A 26,178-nucleotide genomic window follows, 5' to 3' on the forward strand; every position below is an offset into this window, starting at 1 on the left:
CAAATACCTTTCGTTGTCTGGCAGGGTGAGCCACTGCAGGATGGTTAATATCCTCCGCTCATGAGGGATCATCCTGTAGGGTAGCAACCGGCAAAGTGTGAGGTTAGGCTGCATTTCTACCATCTCCAGCCTGATGAGCTCTTACTCCTGCACCCAGGCCAAGGGCTCTCTATTTACCACCATCTGTTTTCACTTTGTCATAGTAAAAGATCCCCTTTCCAATTAATGTTTAAACGTCCATTTCTATTTGCAACATGTCATGCTGCTCAGCCTCTGCTACAGAAGACAACACTGGCAACTCTGATTCGCAGTGAAATGAAGAGTCTGCCATGCTTATCAGAGGCTCAGCTACAGGCAGAAAGGACCCCAGACTCAGAAGCATTGCTATTTAGTGGGTAAAGCCATTAGTTGTAGCCACCGAGGGGCCAGGACTTATATCCCCAATCTACCTCTTGCTGGTGTGACCTCTCTTGACCTCTATGCCTCTTGACCTCTCTCAGCTTCAGTTTGCTCATCAGTAAAATAAAGATGATAGCAAAGCACACTGAACAGCTTGCTTGTAAGGAGGAGATGAGTCAAGAAAGGCAAAAGGCATGTACAGTGCCCAGCACATAGTGAGTGCTAAAAATAATCCCTGTTTTCATTAATGATCATGATTATTTATCATTCAATCTCTAAATAGCTATATGACTCAAGAAACATTATTTAATCTGAAACTTTAAGTTCCTCGTGTATAAAATCAGCATTTAGGAAAGGTATTCTTGAAATTCTCTTCTAGCTCTATAAAAATCTATCAAGAATAGGCACATATAATTATGAGACTGACAAAAAGGGTATAATCTTCATCCACAATGACTTTTGTGTTTAAGTCTCATTCCTCTGTTGAAATATAATTACCCTCAATCTGGCACTCATTTCAAGAGCTCTCGGCTAACATGATAGCATTGTATCATGGGCTTGAGTTACATTAAGATGCTCACAAGCTGAGTGATGTCTTTATTTGTGGGGAAATTTGCTTATTTTTTCCTAACAAGGAACACAACATACTTTTCTGCTTCCCCATCCAAGACCAGGCATTAGAGCATGTTTATGATGAATTTAAACTGAAGCCTAAGTTTAATTGTAGATAGTAAAAATTACTGTGGCCAAGAGTGAACCCTAATATAAACTATAAAAATTACTGTGGCCAAGAGTGAACCCTAATATAAACTATGGTCTCTGGGTGATAATGATGTGTCAATGGAGGGTCATCATTTGTAACAAAGGTACCACTCTGGTGGCGATGTTGATACTGGGAGAGGCTGTGTGGGTTTGGGGGCAGGAGGTAGATGGGAACTCTCTGTACCCACTGCTCAGTTTTGCTGTGAACCTAAAACTGCTCTAAAAGATAAACTATTAAAAATTATTGTGGGATGTTGAGTGAGCCATTTCAACTTTCGCTTTTGGTAGACATGAGCATGAGAGAGGTAGGAGGAAAGACAAACCTTCAGAGCCATGGTAGATGGCTAGAGTTGGCAGGGACTCTAATCAAGCAGCCTCCCCCTATTTCCAATAGGTAGGGGATTTGTCATTCTTCTCTCTGGCCCCTTCTCTGTCTAGAACTATCCTACCAGCCCCAAAAAAGTCATGTTTACCATAAAACAAGTTCCCATTTAAACAAATTCCAATGCTATTGAATAAATGCGATCCTGTTTATTATAACCTATAATTGAATTTGAAGTAGGCATAACAAAGCCAGGTTAATCGCTGAAGTTATTTAATTCTTCAGCCTTAGAAATCCCCTGTATCTGAACAAAATAATTACATACTTTGAATTCTTTCCTAACTTAAAAAAAAGTGAATGTTGTAGCCTTTTCATTTTACCTTGCTTCACTACCTACCTACAAGCTGCTTTATTTTATGTAATTGGTGTTAAGTCACAAAAATGGATTCTGATGGACTCACTTGATGCTAGTGGAAAAATACAAATTAATAGAATTTGTTTCAAGCTCAAAATGTTCACGCTTTAATGCCTTCTTTGGATGGGGTACTTGACAAGTAGGGAGCAGGGAAAAAAAGCGTCAGCTCTGAGGCCAGAATGCCTGGGTTTGTGTTGGATGAGACTTTGACAAGTGACTTAACCTTTTAGTGCCTCTATAAAATGAGGAGAATAATAGTCCCTATCTTATAAGGTTGTTGTATGGATTAAAAGAGATAATACTTAGAATAGTGCCTGGCACATGGAAAAATGTTAGCTTTATGGGAGTTCCCTGGTGGCCTAGTGGTTAGGATTCCGGACTTTCACTGCTGTGGCCAGGGTTCAATCCCTAGTAAGGGAACTGAGATTCTGCAAGCCACGTGGCATCCCCACCCCCCAAAAAAGTTAGCTTTTATCATTACATACTGGATTCACAGGCCCACAGATATAGTACACTCATTCATGAAATATTTGTTAAAAGCGTATTACATTCAAGGCATTTCTGTGAATACAAAAAAAGATACAAGATACTCCTACCAAAAAAAAAAAGCTATTACGAGGAAGTCACCATTCTCTGCTTGGAACGAGAAGCATGTGATTGCCATTTTCTGGGCAGGGGCTGAATACATGTGTGTGGTAAGAGCATGAGTACTTTGGAGGTCTGAGTATCCACTGTAACTGTGGCCTTGGGTACATTTTACCTCTCTAAGCCTTGGCATTCTGATCTCAAACATGAGGAGTCAGACACAGTGGTCTCTAAGTTTCCTAGTCGTTTTACATTATCTTTATGAAATAACCTCAGAGACCAAAAAAGACATGGCCCTTAGCCATTAATGTTTAAAATTTGAAGCAGACACGGCACAAACAGATCTGACAAAGGAAGAGTGTATTCCAAACAGAAAGGGAAATGGGATTCATGCTGTTGCCTTTACCATCACTGATTGACATAGAATTTCTCATGACACCAAGTACATTAGACATGTTTAGAAAAAGAAAAGGAAGTAGGAAAGAGGGAAAATAAACTAGATGAGTTTCAATAAACCAGCTGAGTGATTTAGTGCTAAAGGGGAACAAATTACCTTAGGTCATATATAGCCATTGTCTGGTCATTGTTGAAAGAGGTAATGTGAATAAGAAAACAGATACCATTTATTGGCTGTTCTCTATGTACTAAGTACACTACTAAGCACTTTAAATAAGTTAACTCATTCTATCTTCACGATGCCTTATGATGAAGACACTATCATTCCCATTTGAAGATGAGGACATTGATTTATCGAGAGATTAAGTCACCTGTTAGATTAAGTCACTCTATTATGTGACAGAGTTGGGATTGGAATCAATCCAGACACCCATACATAAAGGGAATTACTGCCTTTGAACATGAATTGACATAAAAGAATGTAATGGAGACTCAGCTGAGGATGATTTTGAAATGAAATGCTATCCTTTGAAAAGCTAGACTAATTCTAGGTTGCAATATGGAACCAGGTTAAAAAGATGACCTTTAAAGTCTAAGTCTATGGTTGAATCTGGTTTTAAATTTTTAAATTTTCAGAATCTATGACGTGTAGATTTCCTTGACATATATTCCATTAAATACCTGGAAGTATGACAAGTTTTTTTCAGTTCTAAAGAGATTTTTGAAAAAGAAAGAAAGAAAATGAATCCAAGTCACTTCCAGGATATAGAGATAAAAGAAGAATAGTCTGAGAAGCAAAGCAAACTACAGACATCTTTGGAGCAAAAAAGCTACCTTCTTATAAGGTTTGAAATGGGTGGAAAAAATTGCCATTCAAAACCGGAACACTAAGCCTTTTCAATGAAGCTCTGCAGCAGTTTCGGGGGGTAAGGGTGGGGACTAAGTATTAATTATGCTGTTGGCACCTCTCCATTCTGCCAGCCAAATATGTTGTGGAGCAGAAGAAATCCCTTCTATACGTATCAATGACAATCAAAGGTTAAAAAATGTAATGCATAAGATTAAATTGGTAAATCTACATGTCATTTCTAACATATACTTATTTCTCAACAGAGAAAATCTCTTTTTAAAAAGTGGGGAGACTTTTTAAGGGACACTCTGTGTTAGCTTCAAATCACCAAACCCAATTTCAATTTAGCCCTTCACATCTGAAAAAGCTACCTTTATTCCTGAATTTGGAGAATATAGATGGTACCATTCTGTATTAATCTGAACCTGTGATTGCTCTCAGCGCACTACTATTACAGAATAGTCAGATTTTTGTTACGGCATAAGAGGCAAATATGGAAACAGCTTTAGGTGGTTAAAAAAAAAAAAGATGGTAAGAACATCTCAGTGGGAACAAAATCCCCATGAAAGTTGAAACAGATTCCTTTTCTTACTAAGAAGCCTCAAAAATAATCAACATGTTGACACTTTTATTAGGTAAGTTGCATCTTATGAACATTAACTACTAATCCCCCCATCATGTCTTTGGGGAAGAGAAGTAGTTCCTTTTTTCTTATTAGGGAAATCCTGGAGCTCAGTGGGAAAATGGGGTGGAAACAGAGACTTCCTCTTGTCTCCTGTCTGGAGTTTCCAGTCTCTAGACCACTACATCAGCTGTCTGAGACCCTATTCGATTTTTAAAGTTGTGAACCAAAATAAATATAGAATGTTGTAATATATTTATAGAAAATGATCATTCAAATCATAGCAATAAATAGCCTGAGAAATATACATTCCCTAGGTGCCAAGTTACCAAAAACCTATAAACAGGGACAGAAAATTCTAAAGGGTGACGAGATGTAGGAGAGAAAATCTTCCCTACATTCTATTAAGAAAAGATGGGGGAAAAGAGAGAGAGAAGAGGAAAAGAGAATGGAGATGGAAAAAGACAGAAAGGATCTCTTAAAAAAAAAAAAGGAGGGTTATTTTGAATCAGAAAATATTCATATGTTGGAGTATGTTAACATTTAACTGAAGTGAAATCAAATTGAATGAATGTTTCTTAAATGGAATCATAATTGTAATTTTACATTGACAAAATAGAGGTAACTTACACAGACCAGAAGAATGTCCCAGCTTTCACCCCTTGCTTGGTGGCTGTAATCCATAGCTAATGAGGAAAACAAAAGAGGCTTAGAACATATTCTGGGTTTGGGTCAAAGAAGAAAAAGGTTTGTTATACTTTACCATGCCCCACCATAAATTTCCCAATATTTGCAACCTTTTTTTTTTTTTTCACATCTGGAAGTCAGAATTATTCTTTCCATAAATGTTATTCAATACATTCTCTGCAAAAGCTTTCAAGCTCTGTTATGATTATAGTGGCTTTTTTTAAAAAAACTTTTATTTCATCTCAAGAGTCTCTTCTGTACCTGTCTTTTCTGATCATTGTTTTGAACATTTCACTTACATGGCAGAATTCTGCTCATCAAAGGACCCTGAGTGACCATATGTTTCCTTGACTGTTGAAAGCCTACAGAGGAAAACCCCAATTTGGCACACAGATGCCAGGATCTCGGAACCCAGCTTTGTCTTGTTTTGTTTTAAATGAGGTGAATGAAATGGGGAAAAGGGGCTAGTTTTTATTCTGGTTTTCCCCTTGTACCTTTTACTTAGCCTTTTAGTAAGTGGAATTTTAGGAGTAAATTCCTGGGATAAGTTAGGTGAACCAAGCATGTCATTAAGGCTTTTAAAATATTCTTTCCAGGGACTTCCCCGGTGGTCCAGTGGTTAAGGCTCTGCGTTTCCACTGCAAGGGGCATGGGTTCGATCCCTGGTTGGGGAACTAAGACCCCCCATGCCCCGTGGAATGGCCAATATATGTATATTCTTTCCAGCTCATGCTGTTGGGAGGTAGAAGATACGGCAGTTAAGAACCTGAGCCCAGCGACCAGCTAGCTGCATTTTAAGCCTTGCCTCTGTCACTTACCAGCTGTGTGATCCTTCAGCTAGTTATTTAAGGTCTCTACATTCCTTTAAAATATAGATAATATTACCTAGCACATAGGATTATTCTGAGCTTTAATGAGGTAATACATGTAAAGTCCTTAAAAACAGTGTTTTAGCATTTGGTAAACACTAGATCAATTTTCATCTTAATTATTTCATCTTAATTATTATGCATTAATGGAAATCCAGTTATTTTCAGGACACTAAAAGCAACTTAGAATGGCCAGTGTCCCATTGAATAGAAGTCTGTGAGAAGAAACCCCTTAGCTTTAGGAGGCAAACAGGAAAAAGAAGTGTAGCTTGGTTTTTTATAAGACCAAAACAAAAATGGTCTACGAGTTGCAACCAACCTGCTTTGTGGTTTCTTTGTCTCCAGAATTTGATAGTGTTTTACTTACTCCAGTTAAAAATCTTTGTTTTTTGAGGAAAGGGGCAATTTGGAGGTGTGGGGCATTCAGGAGCTTGGCCATGGCCTCAGAAAGGTCTGGAATGCCTGGCCGCGGAGAATTCTGCAAGGATTTCCAGGCCCCTGGGGAGGACTGGAAACCGCCAGCTCCAAAATCACAATTGCTGCAGCTGGCAAGTGAGGGATGGGGCAGGAGGGCATACAGCACCCGCCCAGATTCCAGGAGGTCCGAGCTGCCAGCAGATGTCATTAGCATGGGAAAGGTGGAGTCCTTGCCCCATTGGGATGGACCAGAGAGATCAGAACCTCAGATTGCTCTGAGCATCCTATCGGGGTTTGGTCCAAAATATCCTTCCGCTTTACAGATAAACTCTGGCATTTCTGGGTATCCTCACGCCAAGGAGGACTCAAATGGGTCCTGGAGTTTCATACATTCTTGTGTCAGCGCCTCCTCTAGCAAGAAGGTGAACTCAAACTGAGTCCTGGACAACCTGCACGTGCCTCAAAGCCACCTCAGATCCCAGAGAGATCAGTTTCTTATATTAAGTGATCTATTTGTATACTTATTTTAGTTTCAGAGACACAACTTTGGTGCATGCATAGCCAAACAACTTCCTAGAAAATGTGGTGCCTTGACATTTCCAAGGAAGTTGTATTAGGCAATATTTGGCAGATATGAAATGTAAAATCAATCTGGGGTTTTCTAATGGAATTTTTTTTAATACAATTTCGTCAAATGATGACCCTACATTTTCAAAAGTTATATTGCGGAATACATGCTGATGTTGGCATTATCAGAGCAACAGGAAGCCCTATAAGTAACTTTTAGCTTACTAACCCTCAGGGGGAAAGATCACCAAAGGAGTCTTTGCAATCGTATAAGGAAAGAGCACTAGGAGAGACGACAGATGTGAGGGTGCTAAAATTATCCCAGTGGCAAAATCAGAATCATTGGTTCTTTGTACTTGTCTGTACTTCCCCAAAATTTTGTAGTGACAATTAACATCTTGGTAATCAGAAAAAAAAAAAAATTAACCAGTTGTAAAAAGCAATGTGAACTATAAAGACAAACTAAAGGTAAAAATTTTTTATTTCTTTCTTTATTTCTTCCAAAAAAGAAGCACACTATTTCTCCCTGCTTCTTGGTACAAGTCCTGTTGGCCGCATTTTCTAAAAGAAAATTGGGAGCATGGTCAGAAAAGTGCAAAGAATGAACAAATAAGAGAGAATACTTGGAATTTAAAAAACATTTTAAAATCTCAAAGGAAAGGACCCTAGCAGTAATGAAGCTGGTCGGTCAAAGGTTTGGCAAATGGTATGAGACTGAAGCATGAAGAAACTTTCTTAAGTTAAATCAGATCATGAGCAGCTATAAAAGTCCTTTTGCAAGTTATACATATATATTATATTTCAGAACTCTAAAGTTAAATCTAGTAATTACAGAGAAAAAAATGCAGTAAAATGTTGGTCCAAAGGAAGATAAATGAAAAGGAGCCTCTTGGTCTATAAAGCGGAGGAGGGGCACGGGAGGGAGAATCATAAAACAGAAATCCTAAAACGAGTTTCTTGTTAATTCAGAGAAATAGGAATTATAATTTCCCATTTCCCATTCTGAATTTTAATGTAATCTATATTTCCTCAGAGATGGGCCAAACAACACAGCTTTAAAAAAATTAGCTAAGAAGACACTGAGGCTGGCCTTCCCACCTTTAATCCCAGTATTTCTTCCATTGCTTTCCTTTATCTAAAGGCAGAGTTTTCAACATTTGTGTCCTAGATGCTACATTTTGAAGAGGGGACAAATGAAAATAATATTGTACCTTCTTGATATGTTATCAGGAATAAAAAAAAGAAAAGAAAACTCCCCCTGGGACCAGGAGCATTTAAATGTGAAATCCAACACTTTCTCAAATTCAGGAGAATATGCAGCTGTGGGAGAAGGGGAGATGTTTTAAAAAGGAAAACAAGCAAAAAAACACTTTTGAAAACCATGAACTACTATTGTAGTCTTCCTAGCAGTTCTTTGCAGGGAAATTATTCCTTTGCATTCTAAAGCACAGAGGTAGAAGAAATAGAATTCTGGGAGACTAGAGGAATGGGCGGGGCCCTAGTATCAGCGGGAGTAAATCAATCACTGAGATTCAAGAGTAGGAACAAACTAAAGATGTGAGGGTTTGGGGATGCAGCAGAATAGATTGTGAACTAGTGTGGCTCTTTCCAGGTGATTAGGGCCAGAAGAAGATGAGTGATGAAATACAGGAAGAAGTACAGGCAAACACACCTCAGATGGGGCTGTAGAACAGCTCAATCCAAAACATAATAAATGGACACCTAAATGTGTTTGGCTGTGGGTTAGGTCCTGAGAATAAAGAGATAAATAAATCAAGTCTCTACCCTCATGGGGCCCATAGACTAAAGCAGATTATGTAAATAATTTCAAATGATATGGTCACCATTATGATAGAAATAACAAGAAAACCCAAAAGTGGGTCCCTGAGCTTAGCGAGGGCTGAGGGAGCTTAGTGAAATCTACTTAGAAAAGGATGCTTAAAGTGAAATTTGAAAGCGAAATGAGCCTGGCAGCAAAGGGACCAGGAGAGTAGAGTCTATCCTAAGTACAATAGGATACAGTAAAATGAGAAAGAAATATAGATTTATCGCAGTATATGGAAAAGAAACACAATAAAGAAAAGGTAAAATTTTCCTGGGGAAAAAAAAAAAAAGAAAGTCACCTGTTAGACAAAGTGGTAAGCGAAGACTAATATTTTCCATCAAGCCAATCCCTTTGGCCTGGAAGTTCACTCCTACTCTAATGTCATTCTTCTTCTCTTTGCTCTCTCTTTCTTGAACCTGCCATCTTTCTTGTGTTCTTACACTACAGTAATTCACAAGGATGGTCTCAGGACCAACTCATTGCATCACCAATACTGGCCGAAAACCACCATAGGCCCAGCAACTTGAGAAGTAATAGAAATGCAACAAACTAGTAAATAAAACAAAAAAGCAGCAGACTCACGGATATAAAGAACAAACTAGTGGTTACCAGTGCAGAGAGGGAAGGGGGAGGGGGCGATATAAAGGCAGGGGAAAAAAGCAGGGGTTATTATGGGATTATCTGATATCATGTGTGTGAAACTTTTGAAAATTGTAAAGCACTACAGAGCTTAAAGAATCTTTCATTCAATTATAAAATTTTTTTTTAATTTTTAAAAAGAATCCTCCTTCCTCCAGAAACTATGGCTCCAGAGGACTTGCACCATGGTAGGGTGCTGGACTCAGCTCTCAAATCGCCACACGTAGTGGGCCCTGTGGAGTCTCATTCACTCTCCACCTCTCTGAGACCAGCTTTGAACAGAACAGGCGATTTCCCCACTGAGTTATCTTAGTATTAGAAATTGCAGGATTAGAATGGAGAGATTTTTCAAAGAAACAAACACACTTATGGCACTCTGTTAAGAGTATGGAACATACTTTTGTAATGAGAAAAAAGTAAATAGTTTCAAAACAACAACGTAAAAAGGAATCCCATTATAATATGTAGGAGAAATGTAGGGTCGTACAGTGAATGACAACTTTTAATAGTGCATTCTGGAGATTAACAAATTAAAAGCAGACTCAACTTTGCTAAAGTGGCTATATCAGGGTTTTAAAAATAAAATTAAATTATAGAAATTATTTTTGGAAGTTGAATGGTGCAATTCAAATTGAATGGACACTACAAATGCCTCATGTCATATATAAGATTTCAAACTAGAATAAGAATGGTTCTTATTCACCATTTAATCTGATTCATATATTATTTAGCCAAATGTCTTTCATGGTTTAATCACTCAGTAAAAAATAAGTTGAGTTTGACTTAATTACCTGTTTAAGATTTTTATAAATATTTTCTCTACTCCAGTTATTTTTTCACTGTGAAATATACAAGCCTCTGAGAGGATGGTATAAATGCTTAAGGAGTATTTATTAAGGCTCGTCTTTTCTTATAGCACTTATAATTTCTTATACTCATACTGTAGTTTCTTATAGTGCCTGTCCATATATTATTCCTTTTTGCCAAGTTTCTATAAAACATGTTTTTAAATGATATCTACTGTGCTCCTTGGATTTCTTATGGTGGCATCTTGTTCAAGAAGATAGACAGAAACACAAATCAGTTTCACTGCAAATCTCCGTCAGCTCTAGGGAATTACTAAACTTAGTGAAATGTATCGACTTAGAGAGTTAGTGAGGAAACAGGCAAACAGAGTTAAAACAGACTTCACTTCATTGAGCAGGTTCACAGCTTTCCATCTGCTCTGTTTCTGCAGAAGTTAATGAATATGTGGACTCATCTTCTGAGTCAGGCCAACCCAGAGGAAGCCTAATATCCACACCCAGTGGAAGTTGATCCAATTTGATAAGATTACTATTTATATCCTTTGTGGTTCTTCAAGCAAGTTTGCTTCATGACAAAATTAATATAAAACACCAACTAGCAACAGCTCTTGACAGAACTCAAATTTCAATTATTTTATTTACACCTAAAATGTTCCTCTATCATGAACTTTGTTTGGGAAATCCACACTGTAAACAAATTTCACTTTGCTTACAACGTAAGGCATCATAGACTTCTGGGAGTCTAGCCTGAATAAAGACAGCAGAATCAGAACCTCTGATAGAAAAAAACACTTCTACAGATATACAAGTCTTCCAACTTTTTTTAAAATGAAAAACCCATATCTAACCATGCATACTGATTATGCAATATGAATATTTTTGTCATAGATGACCTTTTCTCAAAGAGCAATACCATTTTTTTCATACTTTATATTCTCTAATTTAGCCCATAGACTGAAGCTAATATTTCCAGGTAGGAGATCGTTTGGGGATGGTAGGTATGTGGATATGTGCAGACTGCCCACTCTTCATGCCATGGCAGGTTGCACAAAAGCCTCCCAGCCCCCCTTCCCACCAGTGTTCCAGGGAGCCGTGGCCCCCAGTCAGAGTAGACATGAGATGGAACCATTTGCCATCCTCCTTCTACGTGTTTCTGATTGACTGTGTGTACTGGGATGTGTTCCTATGGGGATTCGGATCCTTCTACCCAGCGTCGCGTGCACTTAGTTCAATTCTGCACATTAAACAGCTGTGGATTTATGTTGCTGCTTTGCTCACCTCTGACCAAAGCAAGCTGCCTGACCGTACACATACACACAGTCACAGGAAAAATATTGTGCAGAAAGCCACCTATATCCCTTTTTACTTTCTGCCCAGCCATTTGATCTGAAGTAAATAGGATGATTTCTTTCAAAGTATCAACTTGCTGGTCCAGAACCAAGGTAGATTCCACTTATATGTAACTTCCAAGATTTTAAAAAAAAATGGATTAAACAGAAGAATTCATAAATTTACTGTGGGTTTCATCGAGATTTTTTTTCCCAGCAAGTTTCCCTGTTCCTGATCATATGGCGCTTGAGCTAAAATTTTGTGGCAGTCATGTCATTCACTTCTTTTTCATTGTGTCCACAAATCTAGTAAATCAATAAGATCTGAGTATTCCTTCTTCAAAATATTTCTGAAAGTTACCCCTATGTCACCATTTCTACCACTGTCACCCTAGTGAAGATCCTTCTCATTGCACGCTTTTATAATCATAACCTCACATACACATACACACATGTATAAACATAGACACATAAACATATGTATATACAGTATATATACATTGTATACACACATATGTATACACAATACATACATATATAAATATATATACATAATACACATGCACATACATATTATATGCACATATATATGCATATATTATGTACACACATACACACACATATATATACAATATCAAAAGACAGAAACATTGCCAAGTATGAGGAAATTAAATGCATCTTTTCAACAGGTAACAAATTTGGGGGTGGGTGAAATGTTTCAAGGCACAGACACACAAAAAAATGCAAAACTCACCGGTTGACCTCCCCACCACCTATGATTAAATTTCTCTCGCCCTCGAAGATGGAAAGTGGCATCAAATACAGGATCATACATTGAATTGCCAACAATTCCATGTGATTCTGGATATAGCCCCTTTGTGGAAAAGCAAATTTATTGTCAAAATAATCCACACATAATAGTTCTATCATAAATTTTCTTATCATAGAAGGTTTTATAACAATATTTAATCTCCAATTTTATATAAGATATATATAACTTCCATACGTGTCTGTCTTAGCAAACAGGAATATTATCTATGGACTAACTATAAGCCATCTGTGAAACTTGACATGATTATAAGAAATTTAATATTGGGATTTTTTTTAACTGCTGCATTTAATAAGATGACAATAATTTTTATTACAATAAATTATCCTTTAGAATGAAATTTACTTATGTGCCTCCAAAGTTTCTAAATACACTATTCCTTTTTCCTAGGTTCTATTTCTACTCCAAACCAAAAATAAAGAAATAAATTATATTTTTTAAAGAAGAAAGCAAGGTAGAATTGGGAGTATCTGAAAATTTAAACATAGCAGCTCTGAAGTCAACATTTTTTATTTGAAAATTCAGAAATAAAGAAGAGCTCCTGCGGTATTTGAGAGGTTGAATGTATGTATGCAGACACAACTGCAGCTGAAAAAAAAAGGTCTTAAAATTGCAATGAAGTTCAGTCATCCACAGAGTTGTCAAAGGCATTTACCATGAACAACTGATACTGGTAAGCTGAAAAGTAGAAAGATTTTCTTTGAACACTAAGGAACATGTTTTTTAAATCTAAGTCATTTCAGGATGAAATCAGCGCTTTGAATCTACACCACTTGAAAAAATACTTACCGTGGCCAAAGTGTATAAGTTAGGGAAAGTTTTTGTCGGGTACACGGGCCTCATGTAGGGAGAGTGAGTGCCACAAGACCCTAGAAACAGAATTCAGGTATTAGAGCAAGAGAACAACCAGGAATCACCTCATGTATGCAAATCCATTCTATAAATGATCAAAGACATGTGCTACCTTCACTTTTGAATTTCAAATGGTAAAGTCATGTGTCCATACATCTCAAAACCCACAGCTAAGTGGTTACTGGGCAGATCATGGGTTACAGATAAGAACACAGTATGAAAATGACTTACTTAGTTTTTCAATGTTAGGCATGACCTTGCTGCCTTTCTTCATGTACGATGCACGGAAACCATCCACAGAGAAGATGATTAGTGGAGGGCGAACAAACCTTAAACAGGAACACATTAAGCTTTAGAAAAATTATTGTCACACGTTTGCTTTATGCCTAGTCATTCTCAATAACTGGAACCGAGGGTTTCCAAGATGAAACTTCAAGTGAGGATATCTGTACAAGCCTGGGCTTCTAGCCACATAACATTTGTGGCAACTTAAGTGCACAGTTAAATGACCAGGGAAGGGACTGGACTCCAGATTTCCTCTAATGTACTTTCTCCACTGCTGCCTCTTGCACTGCAAACAAGGTTTTTCACAATGTAAAAGGCTGCTATATTTGCCTGGAATACTGATTCTCCCAGATGCTACCTGAAAAACTCCTATTCATTCTTTAAAATTCAGCTCAAGATTTCCTCTTTCAAAGTATTAGGTGTCTTGCTTCTGAATCCCTTTAAGATATTAATTAATACCTATTTTATCATTCATATATACATTATACTATATTATATTGCTATATTAACATGTTTACCTTCTTCACTCGTTTCAAAGCACAGTTTGTGTCTTATTCATCTTTTTATTTTGTGGACCCATAGTAGGGCTTCAACAAATATTTATCAAATACAAGAAAAAAGGAAGGAAGGAAGGAAGGAAGAAAGGAAGGGAGATGAAATTAATAGCAGTAGTACTCCTGTCACTAGAACTAAATACTCATACAAAAATTATTTTAGGTTTAATTACAAAATAATTTCAAAAATAACTAAAATTGGTGAAGATCTAAAAATCAATCAGTAAAGAAGTAGACTATCCACCTAACTAGGGCAGGACTGATGAAATAGGCCTTTTGTTATATTCTAAAGATACAGTTGTTCTATCAGACTTGAGAACGCTAAACTATGTGCAAAACTGCTTCTAATAGTTTGACGATAATTCAGCAAGCACGGGCTTGAATTTATTTGAAGCTACATTTATTATGAGGCATTTTTTAAAATAGTTATTTATTTATTTGGATGCGCTGGGTCTTAGTTGCGGCACATGGGATCTTCATTACGGCATGCGGGATCTTTTTCGTTGCGGCATGCAGAATTTTTAGTTGCAGCATGTGGGATCTAGTTCCCTGACCAGGGATCGAACCCGGGCCCCCTGCATTGGGAGCATAGAATCTTAACCACTGGACCATGAGGGAAGTCCCAAATGAGGCATATTTTAAATGACTCATTTAAAATAGAGTCACATATAAAGAACTTAGAACAATACTATATGAGTTCTTTATTATCATAACTATTATAATTTAACGCTTCAACCACATAGACTGCTTTCACCTCCAAAATAACTGAACACATTTTAAACATTCAGAAACTATTGCCATCCCATTCTAAAAGTCCAAAGAAATTCAAGTAGCTCATGAAAGTTAAAAAGGAGACAAAAATAAAAATATTTAAATTCTTGGATTTTGTGTCCCAGGCTGTGCTGCCTAAAACAAAAAGACACTCGATCAAATACATTCATGAAAACACATTTGTAGAACATTATATTTTCTGCCAGGCATTTTAAGGGTCCATGAATTTGCAACAGTTTCCTGGAAGGCGTAATAAGTGCCTTATGCTGGTCCCACTTGAGCTGTGGGGTGTCACTCAAGTTTGGCTGTATCCCAGCAAAGCAGGGCTGTAGTGGTTTGTCAAGTTTCTGTAGCATCTGGTAGGAGTTACCATCTTGGATAATATTTTCGAGACGTTCTGTAGTCCTCCCTCCAGCCACCCCACCACCACTACCGTCACAAAAAAAAAAAAAAAAAAAAAAAGCAAAAGCAGCACTTCAGGAAAAAACACAGGAAAAGTAAGTCAGAAAGAGAAAGACAAATACCGTATGCTAACACATATATATGGAATTTAAAAAAAAAAAAATGTCATGAAGAACCTAGGGGTAAAACGGGAATAAAGACACAGACCTACTTGAGAATGGACTTGAGGATATGGGGAGGGGGAAGGGTAAGCTGTGACAAAGCGAAAGAGAGGCATGGACATATATACACTACCAAACGTAAGGTAGATAGCTAGTGGGAAGCAGCCGCAGAGCACAGGGAGATCAGCTCGGTGCTTTGTGACCGCCTGGAGGGGTGGGATGGGGAGGGTGGGAGGGAGGGAGATGCATGAGGGAGGGGATGTGGGAACAGATGTATATGTATGACTGATTCACTTTGTTATAAAGCAGAAACTAATAAAAAAAAATTAAAAATTTAAAAAAAAAAAAAAAAAAAAAAAAAAAAACCAAATCACTGCCAGAAATGTTTCTTTTCTTCTTCAGTATTATTTATATATACTTTGTAAAATCTTCAGCTAAGGTGAGCTATAGAGGATATTCAGTCTCTGATATGTGCAGGTGATAGGAGAAAAAAATTTTTTCTAATTCCCTACTTCAAGATGTACATTCCAGCATTCGACTGGTAAGTTACTCAGAAGTACTCATAAGTTTGCCTATATAAGAGGATTTCAGTTTTACATTGTTTTTAACCATTTACCCATCCATAGCCTGTGATATTTTATCAATAAATATATAAAACTGTATAATATTCATAAAATGCACTCACCCTGCAGGACATTCTGGGGCCTTTATTTCCTCACAGTCATCATCTACCCAATGTGACTCTCCTGTAAGGAAAAATGGGTAGACTTTTTGGTGAATCTAATTATAAATATCATCCAGAGCCTTGAAGTGTATAATTGCAGGACCTGTGTCCTGTTTGATACTCATTGTTTATGGGACGCCATCTAAAAAGAACTTCTGAAATAAAGCCTAGTGTCTGTTTTGGCTTATTAAACTACACCCATACATGATGGGTAAGTCTAGATTTAATAACCCCAAGTGGTGTTTATTTGAGCCTTCCGAGTCTAAATGGTTTGTAGATAAAAACACCAGTGGCGTCAGTGAACAAAATTCCATGTTTGTTTCCCTCCAGAAATAAACTGTTTGGTCATTAGACAGAACATTTTTTCCTAGGCCACCAAACATCTCATAGCCATAGAAAGCATGGCACAACTTCCCTTTAGTTGGGGAAAAAGATTTAGACTACTCAGGGATGATAGATGGAATATTGCAATAGAGACGTTATTTGCCAATGGATCTGTGTACAGCCCTTGCACTTAGGAATAAAAACCAATGCTATCTTTCACTTTTATCTTCCACTAAGATCTGAAAGCATAAACTTATGTCTTTCTTGAGTTACTTCCATCAAGAATAGAGAACAGAAAAGAGCTTAGATACAAAATGAAGCTTACTTTGGAGAAAATGAAAATTATCAAAAAGCATTTGCTTTAAGTTCTCCTAAAACAAACAAAAGCATACGTCTTGAACATAAGTAACATTTGTGACCAAGACTTTGGAGAAATTGCTCCCATGTAAAGAGCACTGGAAATCTCCCTGGTCAATAAGAATCTAACTACTGACAATTGTGTAAGTACCATGCTCCTTAAAATAGGGAAGTTTTACCACACGTGTAATAACCCAGGCGTACATATGGGTCCTACAAAAGTACTGTAACTAGAACTTTAAACCAGCAAAAGCCAGCATTTCATGATTCAACGACCAGTGATACTTAGGACTTTATTTTCTCTTCTAATAGCCTTTGTGGCTTATTGGTACATTTACTAGGGAAATAAAAGGGAAAAGGAAATAAATTCTCAACGAGTTTTATGCTTTATCAACAGTTCCAATAATCATCTGGGTAGGAAAAATTTTCAAACTCAGCATTCAAGCAGTATGTCTTGCCATAAATAAACACAATGCATATTTCAGAACTGATTTGCTTTTCCCCCAAAATATTTTAACAGAAACTCTATTTAAATGTTCCATGTCACAGCTAGGAAGAGGACTTAATTTAGACACTAAAAAATGACTTGCAAACTTTACACAAAGATCCTTGGATCCTTCCATTAACTTTAGAAGTGGGTGCCATGGTGACTGAAAAATCCTTAAAGACAGAAACTGCATATTTTTATGTTTGGCAGTCCATTGAGTAGTATTTATTATTGGAATAAAACCATCATATTTGACATTCAGCCACACAAAGTCAGCACACATGCATGCATGGCTTTGGGGTATAGCAGGAGATATTGGTGTCCCATCCCCTTTAGCAGCTAGTACCCCCATCCCCATGCTGCTGCTGGTGCTTCGCCTTACAGCTTACAGCCAGTGAGTACAAAAGCCATGCCCCTTGCCTCAAAGGTAAGAACTCTAGGATTTACTTTCCAGAGCCCGCAGTAGAGCAGACCAAGGTGAGACTTCCCCTGAGGCCACATCTTTGCTTGCTTTTCCCTCTCCCACATCCCCTGCTCCCTTACATGGTTTTCTTGCAGAACACTCTTCCAATAAATTCCATACACAGAATTCCTGTCTCAGGCTCTGCTTCTAGGAAACCTGACCTAGGACCAAGACAGGAACTCTTTTAGAAATCTCCTCATTATTCTGGCTGTATCTAATTATGGAACGTGGGGTTATTTCCTTGTTATTTCAGATCAGTGAAATGCAGAGAAGCAAAACTAAGAAAGAAGCATGAGAAATTAGGAAGGACAACTCATTCCTGCCTCCCAAGCCCATATCCAAGGTGATATATCCACAATATCCAAGGTCTCTTCAAACATCTCCAGTTTTTATCCTTTTAAAGATCAAGCCAACCCAAGGAAACATGTACCTTTGCAAACCACTTGGTAATTAGTACAGCAGTCTCCCCTGGCCAAGCAGTCCTCTGAGCAGTGACAAGCATTGTCTTCATTTCTTACTTCTCCGCATCTGTCCTTAGTACACTCCCAGCCGCCAGCTGAAATCGGCACAACAGAACACTCACTGCTTCACACAAACCAAATAAAAGAGGCCACAATTGCTTACAACGTTTGCCAAGAAAAAGAGCTAAAATCCCACATCATTTAATCTGCTTGTGAAATTAGAGTTGGCCTGAGGCCTAGATGATATTTGGAGGACTTACAAATAGGATGGATTTTTAATTTTTCAAATCAAAGTACAAAGCCAAATGCCACTGGGTTCCTTTGGAAAAATGAAACCCTTAACCATTTGCCAACTGTCCAAAAAGACCCAATACAATGTATAGTGTGTAAGGTTTGTGATAGAGATACCTACCATTGTAGGCATAGTTGCTATAGCTGGACTCTTTTATTTTCCCAAGTAGTTTTATTTAAACTTTAATCAGCTTGATTTAAATACAAATGATAGTGCAACAAGGACCTACTGTACAGCACAGGGAACTCTGCTCAAATTATGTGACAACCTAAATGGGAAAAGAATTTGAAAAAGAATAGATACATGCATATGTATAGTTGAATCACTTTGCTGTACACCTGAAACAAACACAATATTGTAAATCAACTATACTCTAATATAAAATAGAAAGTTTAAAAAAAACTAATAGTGCAACTAAATGGCCTCTACCTGCTATAAGATGCACTTGGGGGTTAAAGTCCTAAACAGATATGAAGAGTATAAGGTATACTAAAAATGTTCACAGTCCTAAGCATTGACCAAACTGTGGCCCTAACTACAATCAGAGGTCAGAGTCCCTATTTTCAAGGAGGTCAATCGCTAGGTTACAGATTTCTATCTGAGCATACTTGATTGGGAGCTCACACTCAACTCTACCAAGAAACTATCTTCGGAAAAGTAATATTTTTACTTTAAAGAGTGTGCTGTACTTTTTGTGTGACTTTTCATCTGCTAGACTGTAAGCTCCATGGAAGGAAAAATCACATCTCTCCTTTCACTGCTATATCTCCAGTACCTGAGTCTATCTGCCTGGCACATGCCAGGTAGTCCATGAACGCTTATTAAATCTAATTGAGAATTACCATGAAAATAAAATATGACTCTTTAAATTTGGGGTTGCTGTATTGAGAAACTTCATAGTTAATTCATTTATTCAATAAATACATCTACTATATTTTCCATGTTCTAGGTGCTGGGGAGGTAGTGAAGAACAAGGAAGACAAGGTCCTGTCTTCATGGAGCTTACATTCCAATTGGGAAAGACAGACCATAAGCAAGTAAACTAGTCAATGAGATCATTTCAGCTTGTGCTAAGTGCTGTGAAGGAAATAACAGGATGGCATGGATAACGAGTGACAAGGGTGGGCCCGGCCTACTTGACATAGAATGGTCAAGAAATGCTTCTCTGAGCAAGAGGAGACTTCAGGTCTTCACCTCTTAAAACATGTCATAAGTGGAAAGCAATGATTTTAGAAAGCAGTGTTAATGGACATCTATACACTAATATGTATAAAATAGATAACTAATAAGAACCTTCTGTATAAAAAATAAATAAAATTAAATTTTAAAAAAAGAAAAGAAAGCAGTGCTGCTCCTTAACAATATTCTACCTAGAGATACTACTGCTACGTGAATAAATGGATAAGGAGATAATAGCTTCCATACTAGAAAACAACACAACTACTGTCTAATTTCCATTCTTTTAGAATTACCTTTGCATCCTGATTCCATTCCCTGATTTTTTTTAATATCCCCTATTTCCACTGCCTTCTCTTCCCAAGCAGAATAAATGCTTGGAATTCTCTTGCCCAGGGTATGCTATTCCCAATGGTTAGCAATTTTCCAAGGTTACTTTGACTGATAGAGGTCATGCGAGTCTTTTTCCTCAATTCAGAGATAACTCTATCAACCAGTATTCCTCTCCTAGTTTATTCGTCCCCTAGTTCAATAAGAAAATCCCTTTGCTTACAAAACAGCATCCCTATTAACAAGCTAGGTTTATTGAGAAATTACTAACTTTGTATAAGAATGAAATTTTTAAAAATTCAGTGAACTACAAGTAAGGTATGATTCAGTCAGCTGTATAATTTTCAAAGCAAATATGGGAATAAACACAAAAAACATTGAACTTTATTGGATAACAAGAAAGTTACCTATCAGAAAAATATTTTGAAAAATGAGAACATGCTGAAAAGGGAGTGCTGAAAAGCTCTTGTGCCCTTTGAGAGAAATATCAACTTTGAGAAGTGTAATTCTGTAATATATATTTAAATTTCAAAAATTCATATACGCTTTGATCCCCAAATCCCATTCCTCAGAATTTATCTCAAGGAAAATAGGCAAAAATATGAATATGTATGAAAAATATTCATTGATACATTGTTCATAATAGCAAAAATTACCGAAACATAAATGCTGATCAGTTATTCAATGAAGTAGGCTGCATCTGTTCAATAGAATACAATGTAGGCATTCAAAAGGGGGATGTGTATAAAGGTACATAAATACAGATACGCCTCACACAGGCATAAATATACACATGTATAAATGTGTACACACGTTCTAAACACACACCCAGTCTCAGAGTGGGTTTCATCAATGTTTCATCAACTGTAACGTTGATTGTGCTTATCTCTAGAGAGTGCTGAGTCAGCATAGTAGAATCTCAGAGATTTCTGTTTGTTCCTTCAACCTTTTGTTATTATTTTATATTTTATTCTTCCACATTTGGCCTTGTTAATTTCCACAGGGAAACGAACTACTTTAAAGTGTTATTATAACCCATATTTATTAAACTTGGGAAGAAAAGCATGAGCTACATTCAGAGAGAGCTAAGCTAAAGTCAGGAGATCCATTAAACTTTGCAAGGAGCTCTAAGATCAGGAATCTGGAGGGCTGAGATGATGTGTCAGAGACAAGATACTCAAGGTAGAGAGGAAACATACAACATTAGTTAGTTCCTCAGTGCCAAGAAAATACGGACCACTGGTTTGAAATAACACTTTAGAGCCCACTTTAGAGCCCTGGAACATCTATTCCATCCATATATTCAGGTTACAAGGTTCTCAGCATTTAAGTTTACAAACCCACAACTAAGGAAGCTGGGAGAAGTTCCAAAGGAAAGTAACCAAAAAAATGGCCAAATATTTGGAAAATGTATTATGCAAAAAAACAGCCTAATAAAATTCTTCTTATCTGGGGTGGAAAACAGACAAATCAGAACTAGTAAGGGGGTTGACATAGGTTTTCATAAAAATCAGTGGCTATTTCTTTAGTAAAGGAGAGTAATGTCTCTGTTTCTAATGATGTCATTAGAAAAATCAGACTAATGTTAATGATAATATGTCAGATTTTTGAAAGAAACATCTAACCATAAATGTCTGAAAACAGGTAATAATTTATCAAGAGAGCTGTAGAATCTTTGCATCTAATGGTGTTAAGAGCAGGGTTGCTCATCACCTTTCGCAGAAAGTTTGAACGTGATGTTGCCCAGAGGCATGATGGATAGCCTACAAGGTATCTCAAAAGTCCCATCTAAAGTGTTAGGCTTGGGAAACAGAGCAGGTAGAATGGCAGGAGTCTCCAAAGTGCTTCTTCTCAACTCACGTACATTCACTCAGAGGCCTGTATATTCTACCGACTCTTCCAATAGGGAAGAAATGTAAAGAAAGGTCAGGAACCTGTAGAGGAAGATCTGAGAGCTGCCTTGAGCATGCGACCCCAAATAGAATTCCATAACAATTTTCTACTTGCACTGAGAAGAGGGAATGACATCAAAGTAGTATAGTAGTAGACTATAAGATGAAATAAAACAAACATTAGAAACTGGGCAGGCAAACAAAAAAATTAAAGTTGAAACAACAACAACAAAAAAACCCCAACACTTTAAGAATGTGCACAATTTCAGCCCAGGTATCCTAGCAGTGAATGAGGGAAATTGACAGCAAGAGACAGAAATGATAAAGATGAAAAAAAAAAAAGGCTGGCCACAAATACTTCCAAAACTAGCAAATAATGACTGCAGCTGCAAAGAACCATCTTTGGGTGGGCGTTATGTGGACACAACAGTCACATAGGGTGTGCTCATAATAAAACTGATAATCATTCAAGAAACAAAACTAAAACTCACGGTTTGGGTTGGCCAAAGCAGAATGGCAATGGCAGGGTGTACAACGGCAGGGGGTCTTAAGCCATCTAATCAAGGCTAGAGGAGACTCAAAAGTTACACACCTGTCTTCAAACAAAGCTCATCAAAGTCATGGCAGCAACTGCTGTAGCTCTTACACAGGTTGTCACACCGACAATCAGGGGGTCCGACCTCTTGAAGTTCAAAGCATCTGCCCTTGCAAGATCCAGAGGTGTTGGTCCAGGGGGAGTCTGATAACACTACAAGATACAAGAGACAAAGGCAGTGGGATTAGGGAATGGGTTGTGTTGCTATGGAGGGGTGACCCTGTGTAGCAATACAATGCGGTGATGCAGTCAGACTCTGGCTGAGCAGCCAGATCCATCACCTGCCAGCTATGTACCTTCAGCAGGTTCATTGTTCCAGTTTCTTCATCTGTAGAGTGGAGGATTAATAGAAGCAACTCGAGGTTACAATGAGAATTAAATGAAACAAACCATGCAAAACATTGAGCAGGGTGTCAGCCATGTAGAAAGTAACAAATGTTGGCTATTGGTTTTACTACTGTTTACAATGATTATTATACAAATGTGAGGGTTAGTTTCTCTGTGGATGCTGTGATGCCAACAGAGAACAGAACTTTGAAGTATATACTTAGAAAGAAGAGTTCATTCCCCTATTCAAATATCCATAGCTTTTCTAAGGAAAATTGAGCCTAAATGTTCTGAGAACAGTCTGAACAGATGGGATTGGAATAGAAGACTCTTAAGATCTCTTCCAGCCATAAAATCTACACCTATAACTAGGGTTACACAAACACAAACTCTACAATCTCGGCTTTTCAAACATAAATCCTCCTACATTATCTTCATATGATATGATTGTATATCTAGAAATCGTTAAGAAGCAGCTAAAAATTCTAGGAAAAAATAATTCAATGAGATAAAAATTCCACAAATTTGTAAAATACAGGCAACATAAGTTCAAAAATTAAATGGAAGTTGCATTCATCATAGTACCTAAAAGGTAAAATATCTAGGTATAAAGTTAATAGGAAGTTTAGAACCTACGTGAAGAACACAGTAAAACTCTACAAAAAAAGATATTTTAAAAGATTTAATTAAGTGGTAAAACATAGCATCTTGGAGTTAAAAATATCAGTATTACAAAAATGTCGGGAATTCCCTGGTGTTCCAGTGGTTAGTACTCTGTGCTTTCACTGCTGAGGACCCAGGTTCAATTCCTGGTCAGGGAACTAAGATCCCAGAAGCCATGGCACAGCCGAAAAAAACAAAAAGAAAAAAACAAAACAACAACAACAACAACAAAATGTCAGTTCTTCCTAAATAAACTTAAAGATTCAATGCAATCACAATAAAAATACAAAAAGGAATTCTTGAAACTTGAGAGGATATTAAATGCTTATCAAAAATAAATATATGAAAACAAAAACCACTGAAAAGAAAGTAAAATGTATTCTGAAGTTAAATAATTAAAACAGATTGGTTATAGAAAATAAGTAGATCAGTGCTGGGCATGAGGATGAGAAATAGGACCAAATATAAGAGAAATGATTTTATAATGAAAATAACATTTTAAATCAGAGAAAGAAAGAAGGATTAATCAAGAAGTGAGAAAAAGATGTATCAGTAAGTAGTGCTGGGCTGACTGAAAAAATTAATCTGGATCCTCATCCTAGCTTACAAAATAATTAATTTCTGATGAATGGAAAGTATAAGCAGTGTCATACCTGTTGCTAGGAATGAAAATTTTTATTAAAAATTTTATACAATTTGGAAGTATCTATCAACATTATTAAATGCATATGAATCTTTCACCCAGAAATTCCACTACTCGAATTTATCTCTCACATATATTTGCAAAAGTTTGCCAAGATACACATACAAGAAAGAATCACTACCTCCATAAATGGAATATTGCCCAGCCCTTAAAAAGAACGAGTCAGATCTGCATAGGCTAATATGGAAAGATCTACAAAATTGATAAACACATTTGTTTAACCAGCAAAGTACAGAAAACTGTTATAGTAGTAAATAGTACATATAATTGATATATTTTGTGTTAAAAATAGAGCCAAAGCAATAAGGATAAAGATTAATATAAAATAAAAAGAGAGGCCAGAGCTAGAGATGAGACAGAGGGTGAGAACAGAGGCATTGAGACACGGTGCCAGTATGAATGACATTTTTTTTTTCACTGTAAGAAACTCCTTACAGGAATTACATTTGGGGAAAATGAGAAAGAGAGAAGCAAGGAGACTTCTTAATTTTCTGCAGTTTGAAACGTCTAACATTTTACAAATGTCCTTTTGGGTTTTTGCTTGCTTACTTCTCTCTCTCATGTATATATGTATACATGCATGTGAACATATGTGTATAAAGTATATGTTATATAATATTGATATATAAATATCCTAACAAATGTTCTTTAAAACATGCTATTTGTAATTTTATTTCCTTATTTACATTTACAAATTTTTCATTTTTTTATGATTAGTATTCATTACTTATAAAATCAAAACACCAGAGGCAGGGAGAGAACAGATGTTAAATGACACTTCTAGGTTCACCGAAGCCATTTATCTGAACATCCTGTTCATCCCTTAGTTCTCTGTCCTCTTTAAAGTCAGAGTCACCCAATCCTCACGCACATGGCATTAGACCAGTTCAACTAAAGCAAACAGATTCACTAGACCATGAGATGTGAAACGCTTTTGAATGGTTCATTCTGGGATCTTGAAATACATACAAAGCACACCAGTTCAGTTTAAGACCAGTTCAGTTTAAGAAATAATGTCAGGTTTCCAATGCAATGCCTTACCTCTGGTTCATAAACCACATTTTTCTATTGACTTTGGCCAACCAATCAACAGTGCATGCTGGACCCTAAGAAACTATGAGGGGAGGAGGGTTGAGAAGTAGGAAAAGGAAAAATAGAGAAATCCTATAGTAGAGATAAGAAAAAAGATCAAGATAAGAAAAATGCTTATAATGGAATTATTCCTTTTTTAAGGGTACTGCTTAGACAGAATCATTCCAACAGCCATCTAATCAATTCTGAGTAGTATTCATGCCTATGAGCTGCATACATAAATATGCTTGGCTTCACTTATAACTGAGATAATCAGAAGAGATCCAAAGGCACATTGTTTGTAGTTGTTTACTTGTCCTGGCTCCTCTTCTTCATAGAGTCCCAGCCTGCATGTGAAATTTTCCTCCATTCATGCCCTTTGCTTTCCCCTCATCATAATCTCTTTCTTCTTTCTTTCTTTCCTTTCAAAATATCTGTACAAAATTTTAGCCATTTTAAACCTTTCTTCATCCATTCTATCAACGTGATTTTTACTCTTTTCTTACAAAGTTGGTTATTCTCTAAGTTTATCCCTTACTTTGTCTTTGAAAATAATTGAATCTCCCTCAATAGCTTGCCCCTACCAATTATAATCTTCCTTGCCAACCCTTAAACTGAAGACAGCTTTGTTAAGAAAGATTTGCCCTTACACTCATAATGCAAAGATACATCTCATAAAAAGTACTCAAGGTTGGGTTACCAACAGCTTTCAAATGAGAGTGAATTCCTGGACCTATGTGGATTAGGGATACATATGACAAAATTCATTCTTGGCTGACTTGGATTCAGCTGACAAGGGCAGGAAGAGAAATAGGAAGATAAACAATTGAGCCGTATACTTCTTCAAGTCCGATGAGCCCAAGAACTGAACTGCTGCACCTTTTTTAAGAAAATAAACTGATACTGTAGAACAAAGTTCACTTTGCCTTTCCAGGGCCTATTCCATCCCTGCCATCTTCTTTCATAACAA

General features: G+C 37.0%; 1 protein-coding gene across 1 annotated transcript in view; it reads right to left on the minus strand.

Moving 5' to 3' along the window:
• The window catches only part of ENPP2 (ectonucleotide pyrophosphatase/phosphodiesterase 2), a gene marked incomplete at both ends in the record, with an annotated part of 105,832 nt that overhangs the window by 41,254 nt on the left and 38,400 nt on the right, over nt 1–26,178 (minus strand). Inside the window, 8 exon segments of the mRNA XM_079722734.1 lie at nt 8–73; nt 4,982–5,037; nt 12,244–12,363; nt 13,108–13,187; nt 13,402–13,499; nt 16,029–16,089; nt 18,129–18,254; nt 22,442–22,597. Coding sequence (XP_079578860.1) covers nt 8–73; nt 4,982–5,037; nt 12,244–12,363; nt 13,108–13,187; nt 13,402–13,499; nt 16,029–16,089; nt 18,129–18,254; nt 22,442–22,597 — 763 coding nt within the window.

This window comes from Hyperoodon ampullatus (assembly GCF_949752795.1).
Source record: "Hyperoodon ampullatus genome assembly, chromosome: 17".
Taxonomy (NCBI): Eukaryota; Metazoa; Chordata; class Mammalia; order Artiodactyla; family Ziphiidae; genus Hyperoodon; species Hyperoodon ampullatus.